Genomic DNA, 10,688 nt, shown 5'->3' on the forward strand with positions numbered 1-10,688 from the left:
TGTGGGCTTCTACCCCGTATTCGGTAGTTGTAAATCCTATGTCGCTGTGATTTTTCTCTCCAGCGGATTTGTATCTTATGATACATGTGGATAATTGCCGGTTGCTAGCAATTTTATCCTCAGCTGAGTCTGTGGTTTTTTACCCAGTAGTCGGTATTGTTAAACCTCTTGTTTCCTCAGCCAGACTTTTGGTCTTCTGCCCCGTATTCGATAGATGTAAACCCTAATCTCCTTTGTGGTTATCTTCATTCAATATTCGATGTTGATATTCCTCCCTGCTTCTGGGTAGTTGCTCTTGAGTAAGCATTTGTATTCCCAGCAGTCTTCTGGATCATTGTCGGATGCTTGCAGTGTTATCCTTTTTTGAAGTCGCCAGTGGGTCTTTTCACCGTTTGCTAGTCAATTGTTCCCCGGATCATTGATTGTTTATCAATGTACCCCTAGCTTTTATGGATAATTGCCGGATGCTTGCAATTTATCCCCAGTGAGTCTTCTTTCATTTACCCTTTTGTTGGTAATGTTGTTGCTCCCTTTGAGTGGTCATCATTATATGCCTATTGGTATCCCGATGCCTTTCTTTTCGGTCGATTTATCCTTTATTAACCTTTATACCGGTTGTGGATAATCTTCCATGCGAGTATACTATCCACGTTCTGACGGTAATGGATAATATATCTCATGCACTCTTCAGTTGAAGCCTTTTGTGTTTCCCTGGTCGAGTAAGATTCGTTATTTCCCTTTGCGGAGTCGAATATTCTTCTTTGTTGGATAATTGCCGGATGCTTGCAATTCATCCCCTTTGAGTTGTCTTTCGTTTACCCGGATGCTTGGTATCGATTGTCTCTCTTTTTGGTTAGTCACCTATTATATACTTCGGTATCTCTGGTGTCTTTTCCTTTCGAGCCTATTATTCACGGTCTGCCGGTAATGAATAATATGTCTCACGCGCTCTTTGGTTGGAGTCCTTTGTTGATTTTCCCCAGTAGGGTAAGATTCGTATTCTTTGTAGAATCGAATATTCATCCTTTAACCAGTTTGCGGATGTGTGTTTTGGCATATATACCAATTCACGTTTTCGGTAGATCACCTATTATATACCTCGGTATCTCTGGTGTTTCTTACCATGCGAGTTATTATCTACGTTCTGACGGTAATAGATAATATATCTCATGCGAGTATTCTTATCTATGTTCTGACGGTAATAGATAATATAGCTCATGCGAGTATTCTATCCACGGTCTGCCGGTAATGGATATTATATCTCATGCACTCTTTAGGTTTGTGTCCCCAGTTGAGTAAGTTTCGTTTTCCCGTTGTGGATTCGAATGTCCATCCTGTAAGTCGTTTTGCTTTTTCAAGCCCCCTTTCAGATGATGAGTGTCTTGGCATATATACCAATTCACGCTTCGGTCGGTCACCTATTATATACCTCGGTATCCCTGGTGTTCCTTCCTTTCTACTCCCTATTATGACCTTGGTCACTTGTGGAGTCAGATTTTCCCGAGATTATGTACCCTTTGTAGGTCTTTCTCAGATGTTGGTTGATTGATATCTCTCACCCTTATACCGGTCTTAGATATTCATTCTTCCTGAGTTTGTTACCCTTATACCGGTAACACCTCATTTCTCTGTTGCTTTTCCCAGGAGAGTCTCTTTGTTAGACATTCCCCTGCGGAGTTTCCTTTGGTGATTTTTACCCGTTGCTATATGGGCGTTTCCCCAGTATATGCAGTTTCCCGGCAGGGAGATTCTTTGTGAATCTTTGCCTGGTCCGAGTCCGGATCTTTATCCGGAGTATCCTTTGTGGACAATTTGAGTCACCTTATGTCTTTCCAATGGATTTATTTTCCTCCGGAATTCTTTATCCCCAGTGTGAGTCCTTTGCTCCCCAGCAAGTTCTCCAGTCCAGTCGTGTCTTGTTCACACTGTGTCAGTTTTGTCATTTCCCTAATCAGAGTCGTGTCCTGCTCACGCATTTTTCTTCTACTATCCCCTAGTAGAGTCCCAATAAGAGTCTTATCAGTTGAGTCTCTGTTCCTGGTGAGTATATTACTCCGATGGATCGTCTTTTCTTCTGTGTGAATCATATAGCCCCACATAATTTTTGTCTTTTGCATGCATACATCTGCATCATGAGGTCTCTTAGGGACCAAAATTTGTCTCATTACTGTTATTTAAGCCCATTCTACCGCGTCGAGATGAAGATTTCTAAACTTCATTTCTCCGGATAGAATAACCTTAAATAGGGGCATCTGTAAGACCCCAATTTTGGCCCTAAGATCCCTCATGGCCCATATCATATCATGTCATGGCCTCAAGGATCATTGCATACCCTAGCTTCCCTCCTAGTGGGTGGGTTACCTTGTGAGTGTGGTTCTTGATCACCAAGCATGTATTGCATTTGTATATCATTGCTTTTCATATGTTTACTAACCAAAAGTACAAAAATATTGTCATCTAACCATGTTACTTGCAGATGAAGCTAACTAGGTCAAAACAGTCAAGGCATTCATTGAGCAATGGATGGTGGCCATTCTTGAAGAATTTGGGCACCATGATCATTCATAAAGAGTTCATATAAGTTGTGATATCATTTGGAATCAAGATCTCAAGAGAAAGAGGCTTGGAATTCATCAGAACATGGCTCAGTCCACCAAAACCCTAGAAAAGTCAATTGTGGTCAACTGTGGTCAACTGTGCATTTAATCAGGGATTGGAAGGTGTAAGATGGTTAGAAAGACCTCATTCATGTCCATACAACTCTCATTTGACATTTCAAAGATCATCATTGAAGAATTTGAGTTCAGACAAAAAGTTTCCCAAAATGGAAATGACCTGTAATTTTCACCTGCCAAAAATGGAAAGTTTTTCTCCTCAAAATTACTTCATCATACAAGCTTCAAATGAAATTTTGTCCAACATGAAAGTTGAAGATCTTGTTCTTACCTTTCCAAAAAGTCCAAGAACACTCAATTCCCATGTGTGGTTGACAAGATGTGGTCAAATCATTTTCAGAAAATGCCTAAATTCAAAGTGGCATAACTTTCACATGGAATGGCCAAATTGGATGGTTCTTCTTTGAGCAAACCACATTTTATGTGCACTATCCAAATCCATCATCACATTTCACCAAAAGCCTTCACATAAAAAGGTCATTTTTCAAGTGGACCATTTAAAAAGTGGTGGGAAAAAAGCCAAATTTCAAAATACAAGGAATTTTCACATGGGACCAATTCCATTAGCTTCTAAATGAGATTTATTACTTGCTCAAAGTGAAAAATTACTGTTCCATTGGTTCTAGTCATCCAAGGGCAAAAAGGCCAAAGTGCATTACAAGCTCCATTTGCTAATCATCCAATTTTGCTTAATCATGATTAAAGCTTGGATTAAGGGCATGTATAAAAGCTTAATTCTAACAGAATTGAAGGGATGAATAATCATTTTTTCAGATCCAATCCAAAACCTCACAAAATTCCCTCAATTTTCACATTTTTACACATTCACTTTTTTCATCGATTCATCAAGAATTCACTAATGCTTGTGCTAGTTCATTGTTGATTCTTCCTCTGCAGGTCTTTTGTGATTTCTGTTTGAAGCATTTGAAGCAAGAATCGAGCCAAAAACCAACTGTTGCAAAGCTTGGTCATCAATGGCAGCTGACAAATTACATTGATTCATGCACTTCTGAGCTGAACATTCATCACTAGTCACCTTCTACATTGATCTTCTCCATCTGTTTTCACGAATTGGAGCCAAGAACACAAGGATTCCATAGCTGCACATCCAAGAGGTGAATTTTCAAACTCTTTAATTCTTGAAATCAATACATGGCTTAGATAGATCCTTGAACGTAGAGCATTTTGATGTTTGAATCATGCATTTTCATTAAGTAATCATCAAGATATTGTGGATTAAAGTTTGTGTGACAAAACTATTTCGGATTAGATCTTTGTGTACATTAACTTCTAGACATTTTCATGGCCATATCTATGATCTACGTGGAGAGACGGAGAGAACGATATATGGTTCATTCGATTTGGTTGAAAATTGCTCATAACGGATTCTGGAATGGAAGAACATGAAGAACGATGATGAAGTTCTTCAAAATTCTGGAAAAACCCGCGTTTGATCCTGTTGCTTCTCCTTGCCATTCAAAAACGCGTTTCCCGCCCTGGCCAGCGAATCACAAGGCGCCACGCATTTTAGTCAAACGATGCGTTTTGGCCAGGACGCGGTAATTACAAGTTTGCCATGCTGAATCAATCTAATTTCATTTAAACCTAAATAAATATTTCATAATTTAATCAATATTCCAAAAATCATAACTAGATCATCCTTAATCCAAATTAGATGGGAATTTTTTTGTTGGATTCCAAATTTCCTCTAGTTTTTTTTAGGCATAGTAACTCAAGTTGTGCCTGGTAATTTTTTGGATTGGCCTAAGGATTTTGAACATGTATACTATGTGCATATGTTTTACCATTTTAATCATAAAATAATCATGCATTATCCAAATTGAATGAAATTTCACATGCTTGTTCTTGACTTATGCCTGGTGATTTTGATGTATAGTTTGTGATTTTTGGATCCCTGGTTTGGTAGATATGATGTAATCAATTTGAGTGTGACAATATGTGTCACACTATGTTATGCTGTGTTCATGATTTAAGTTTCCATGCTTACACTAGGCCAATGGCTCTGATTTTTTGCATGAGATATCCTGTGTATGTATAGTTTCACCATGATTTTTTGTGGATTTAATTGATCCATTTTCTATTTGATTGGCATTTTTGGTTGCTGTTTAGTCATTTTAGGGTTTTGTTTGAGTGACAAATTTATATGTCTTGTTAAATCCTCATGCCTTATCCTATGAATATGAAATTTGGTGGAGTGCTTCTTAACATTTTTAACTTCACTTTGGCTTTGGTCCCATTCATTTCCCATTTGATCTCACTGTTTTACAATTGATTGAAGTTGACACTTGTTTTATGACCTAGTTTAGGTTGATTTTTACATGCCTTGGCTTGTTGATTTAATTCCCATAGTTCCTCTTATCCAAATAGCATGAAATTTGATATGTAGGTCATTGAATATGTTTTGTTTAGACTTGAATTTTTGTGGAATTTATTGAGCTGTTTTGGTATTTGTTTGGATGTGATCATGCTGTTTACTCATATGTGATCCATGCTTGCTTACTTTGCCTTAAATTGTGCATGAAATGAAATATGTGCATAGTTTTGATATGAGACCAATTGGATTCTCTTCTTAGTTGATTTGTCTTGATTTTGATCATGTTTCACTTGCTGTTTTAGAATTTTTCCCTCCTTTGGACCCTAGGCTTGTCCTAGTGGTCTTACTTCTCACATTTGAGTTTGACTTTGACTTTTCAGGTTAAGAAGCAAAATGTTTAAGGAGGTTGATTCATATTTGAGTTGTTGCATTTGATTATTGTGAACTAACTTGTTTATTTTGTAGGATGCTTAGCTTATCTGAGCTTTGAGCTTTGTGCTTTGCACATGCTTGATTCCGTTGACCATTGGTCCATTACCTTGTCTGTTTGACTTTGAATTGTATACTGATTATATTTGATTGATTTCAGGTACATAGTTGCTTATAGTTCCTTGAGAACTTTGCATTGCTTTGCTTGATTAGCATTTGCATTGAGGTATAGCACCTTCTTCTTCATGTAGTCTGGAAGACCTGGCTTGTTACTTAGCCAGGCACCTGTCTGAAGTCTTCCTTAAGAGGCAATGCTTGTGATTGTTTATTTTTGTCCCCAAGCAGGAAAAGTCCTTTGAATAAGGCAATTGGTGGATATAAGAGATATGTAGCCTATCTCCCACTATTCTGTGTGTCTTCCCCTTGCTCACATTACATGTTTGAAGCATTGGGATCTTAACCCAAGATCTATAGAGTCTATAACTTGTGGAGAGAGTTCCAACTTTCTGAACTCCCACATCTTCTATCATTTGATGCTCTCCCTGACCAGGGATAAGAGCAATGAGGCACACCCCTCATATCCTTTCATCTGCTTCACCTTAGCCCCTCAATGGCAAGGTTAAGAGCAATATTAACCCTATTCCAGTTGGCTTCCATGCCTAACCCCTTTGTTTGAGCCTAATGCTTGTATATAGTGTGTGCTCTTTGCTTATATGGTTTGATTATTTGATTCATTTGTACATGATTACTTGAATTTGCCATTGTGCATTTATCATCATTGATTGCCATTAGTGCATGATCATTTCACTTGTCCTTGTGACACATTGTTGTTTACCCATTGAGGATAACTATAAGTCCATTTATTGGCCAGTATTCCTATGACATGGAAGGGATAGAGTGTAAGACCAATTCATTGGTCACTCATATCCTCTTTGCTCTTTGATTGAGCATTGTTGTTGTATGTGAGGATTCATTGTAAGTCCATGTAATTTGGCATTTGTTTTCCTATGATCATATGTGGAGTTAGCATAAGTCCAGATAGATTGGCAGTTGACATCCACATTTTTGCTTTTGTTTTAATTTGATGGAGATTGGTATAAGTCCATAGAGTGGCTTCTGATATCCTTATTTGTTTTAGGAGATGGTATAAGACCATTGAGTGGCATCCGACATCCGCTTTTGCTAACTTTCATCTGTTACCATGTTCATATCATTGCTCATTTGTTGCCTATTCCAAGGGACACACTTGAATCATCTTCTATATGATTTCAAGAGGTGAACCTTCTGAGAAGCTTTACATCTTCCATCATTCATCCATTATGTCCTAAACCTTTTCACACATGCTTTTAAAACTTGAGATAAATATTGTGCAAACATTCTCACCTCTTTCCACATTAAAAACCTGGACCTTAAGTCCTTGATTTTTCAAACTTCACTTTTGTAAATACTCATTTTGAATTGACTTTAATCATACCTTGACCATATTTTGTAAATAATCCAAATCAATTAACTTCACCCATTCAAATGTTTTGTGGCTTTGTCCATACTTGTTAAGTTTTCTATGCATTAGCCGTAGGTTTCAATTACCATAGTGGTTGATGTAATTCTTATCCTATCCTTAGTGAGTTGATTGTAAGTCTTCCATACTTATTATAGGGTTAACCCCTCACTAGTATGTTGAAGCTGTCCTCGCATGGTGGATTGTTGATTCAGGTTGAGTTTTCTCCCATTGGTAATGAAAAGCCTTAGTGCTTGTGTTTTAAAATTGAATCCACTAACTTTTGGAAATTTTTAGCCGAACTACGGCGTTTTGATCCTTTACCTTTTCATGGAAAGGTACGTAGGCAACGGGTTCATCCGTTCAAACACAAAACTAATTAACTTGTATATTCTTTTCTCATCATCCCAATCATGTTTGCACAATACTTATGTCATAACAAATAATAATTTTTACAACAAGTGTGAAAAGGGCTCCCTAGGAGTACCTAGGACGTTTTGGGTGCCTAACACCTTCCCATTGCGTAATTTACCCCTTACCCCGATCTCTGATCTTTTTATTAGTTTTCTACGAGTAAAACTTCTTAGGCTTTTGTTCGCTTTTTAGCCAGTCCTTTGGATAAATAAAAGTGCGGTGGCGACTCTATGTTTTTGTATACTTTGCTTATGATTTAATCAATAGATCATATAGTAACGAATACACTACACAACCAAGATGGTTCTCATTGAGTACAACAAATGCGAGTGATGCTAATATCTCCCCCTTGGATAACCGATTTCCGAATCCGAATTTGATTGCGAGACCATTTTCTTCACTTTTTAAAGGTTTTATCGATATTTTCTTTTTTCTCTTGGAATAAATAAAATTCGGTGACGACTCTATGTATTTTTCGTGTAACGATAAGGTTCAATTGGTTAACTTAAACATTGACACTATGTTGAATCATAACTTCTTAGTGTATGATTGACATGTCTCCTTGATCAAGATCATGTAAAGAATCTTTAAAAACTCAAACCATTGTGTGGTTTTTTTTAAAGCAATGAATATTTTTAGTTATTATTATTTATTAAAAATATTTGATTTTCTATATCTATGTGGGTTATATTTTTAGAAAACAATAAATTTATTTAATTATTATTATTTATTAAAAATATGTTGCATTCTATTTTATAGCGATCTGAAAATGTGGAGAATTAGTTTTTTTATCTAATAGGTGGGGTTAAAGGGAGATTTAAATCTTTTTATTTAATTATTATTATTATTAATAAATTTTTGGATAATGAATTTATTTACTTACTACTATTTATTAAAAATATTTGACTCGCTGTTTGTTAGCTATTTGAAAAAGTACAAATATTTAGCTTGCTATTTTTTAGTTATTTAGAAAAGTAGAGTTATTTATTTATTTATTATTTTATTTTATATTTCAATAAATTTTATTAATTATTAATGTTATTTATCATAATTTTGATTGGCCATTTTTATTTAATTAGTTATTACTTATTTATTATAATTTTGATTGTCCATTACTTATTTAGCAAAAGTTAACCGTATTCTTTAATTTATTAGGTGAGTATTTTTGGCTCCTATTATCTAGTCAAACATGTAGGTGGTTTTTAACCTAGTTTAATTTGTTTCACATTTAACCTAATCTATTAGGTCTTTAAATAGTGACGGAGTCAGTATTCCAACCCTCATATCGATGAATGAACGTGACATGGTGAACATGAAAATCAACATGAAAAGAAGAAAGAAGACAAGTTTTCACAAATCACTCTTTCTCCTCACTATGATGAAGAAGAATAATTTTATTAGATCCTCACAACCACTCGTTGCAATGAAAAAGAAGAAGAGAACTCTTGTCAAAAAATCATCACAACAACAACAATCGATTTACTTACCCGATGACTGCTGGGAGCATGTCTTCACATTCCTCTTCATCGACGACATAAACAAACTCTATTTTAAATCCCTATCTCTTGTCTCAAAACACTTCCTCTCCATTACTAACCGTCTCATATTCTCTCTCCAAATATATTATCCACAACTTTCTTTTCTCCCTCGTTTCTTCCATAGATTCTCCAATCTTGATTCCCTCGACCTTTGGTTCGGCTCCCATGATCTCGATCCAACCATTGCTTTGGCTCTCCGTGACAGACCATCATTGAAATCTTTATCTATTTTCAGGTTTGATTTAAAGGATGCAAACTACTTTACTTCACATTACATTGATTCCTTTGTGAGTTTAAAGGGTTTGAATTCTCTTAAGTTTTGGTGTTCACAAATCTCTAATGATTTGCTTTACTCTATTGCAAGAGAAGGTCTTCCTTTGAAGAGTTTTGTTCTTCAAAATTGTACCGGTTATAGTTTCTATGGAATTTATGATTTATTATCTAAGTGTCGTGGGATACGACATTTAGGTCTTCAAGGGGTTGATTTTCTAAATAATAATCATGTCTCTCAGTTGGTTTTGCTTCTTCCTGATTTAGTATCTATAAATCTTAGTAAATGTTCCAAGCTCACAGAATCAGCTTTGTTTTCCCTCATTAAGAACTGTCATTCACTTGGTGAGATCACAATGGAAAGCATATATGATTTCACATTGGAATATACATATAGTGAGAGAAAGAGTGTAGAAATTTCTTATATTTTGAAAGATTTTGATGTCAACCCTCAATTAAAGTTTTTACATTTAGCTCACACTTCATTTATAAACGACGAGACCATCCTATTATTTGCCTCTGTTTTCCCCAATTTGCAACTTCTTGATTTGAGTTATTGTCATGGTCTATCTAAAAAAGGTATTTGTGAAGTCTTAAGTAGATGTTGTAAGGTTAAACATCTGGATTTGAGACACTTAAATGAAGTTAGAGGACTTAAAATGAACTTTATAGTTCATCATCTAGAGGTGTTGGACTTATCTATTACAAGTGTTGATGATAAAACACTCTATGAGATCTCAAAGAGTTGTTGTGGACTTTTACGACTACTATTGGTATGGTGTGAATATATCACGGAAAAGGGAGCGATGCACGTGATTGAAAACTGCACACAATTGAAGATGATCGATTTGTCATATTGTGATAAAGTGAATATTGATGCTGTTGTCTCAATGCTTTCATCAAGGCCATCGTTTGAAAAAATTAATGCAACTTTGTTTTGGTAACATAAAGAAAAAACTATTTTTGTTAGAGTTGTCTTTTGCTAATTATGAATGTCTTATTTCTTGAAATTTTGATTCTTAAATATTAATGTTTTTATATATTTGTTTCTATCTAATCGTCATTTTGTCGAATAATCATCTAAATATAATTAGTTTTTCATAAGAAGGTTTAAATTCCTCTTAACTCGAGTTATATTAATTTTTTTATATGCAAAATAGTTTTATTATGATAAATTTAAAAAATAAAAAGGAGTGTAAATATACATCCCAAGCATGAACCGAACTAATAAATTGACCTTTGAATTTTGTAGCTATATCTCAACAATGGCAAAGTTATCAAAAACCTTTTAGATATCAATTATCTAGCAGCAAGTAACACAATAGACACAAATAATTACTAGAACTATAAATGAAAAAATTTACACAAAACATAGATTTCATCATACAACACATTTTAGATTCAATATAATTATTTTTCTCTTCAAGAGAAGAAGAAAAAAAAAGAACCTGATATAATTATATGGTCTAACAATGATGTTTGAATGAATGAGACTGGCTAATTCTAACGAATGAAACTAACATTTGTAG

General features: G+C 35.2%; 1 protein-coding gene across 1 annotated transcript; it reads left to right on the top strand.

Annotated features, from left to right (window-relative positions):
* Positions 1–8,653: 8,653 nt before the first annotated feature.
* On the top strand, positions 8,654–10,199 carry LOC127129015 (uncharacterized). The gene has a single exon (XM_051058345.1). It carries the CDS (start codon positions 8,655–8,657, stop codon positions 10,101–10,103), a length of 1,449 nt encoding a protein of 482 aa, XP_050914302.1. The 5' UTR covers position 8,654; the 3' UTR covers positions 10,104–10,199.
* The last annotated feature ends 489 nt before the right edge of the window (positions 10,200–10,688 follow it).

This window comes from Lathyrus oleraceus, chromosome 3 (genome assembly GCF_024323335.1).
Source record: "Lathyrus oleraceus cultivar Zhongwan6 chromosome 3, CAAS_Psat_ZW6_1.0, whole genome shotgun sequence".
Lineage (NCBI taxonomy): Eukaryota > Viridiplantae > Streptophyta > Magnoliopsida > Fabales > Fabaceae > Lathyrus > Lathyrus oleraceus.

What these genes read in the sequence shown, in the direction of transcription:
- LOC127129015 (XM_051058345.1), top strand. Translation starts at nt 8,655, where the DNA reads ATGGTGAACATGAAAATCAACATGAAAAGAAGAAAGAAGACAAGTTTT.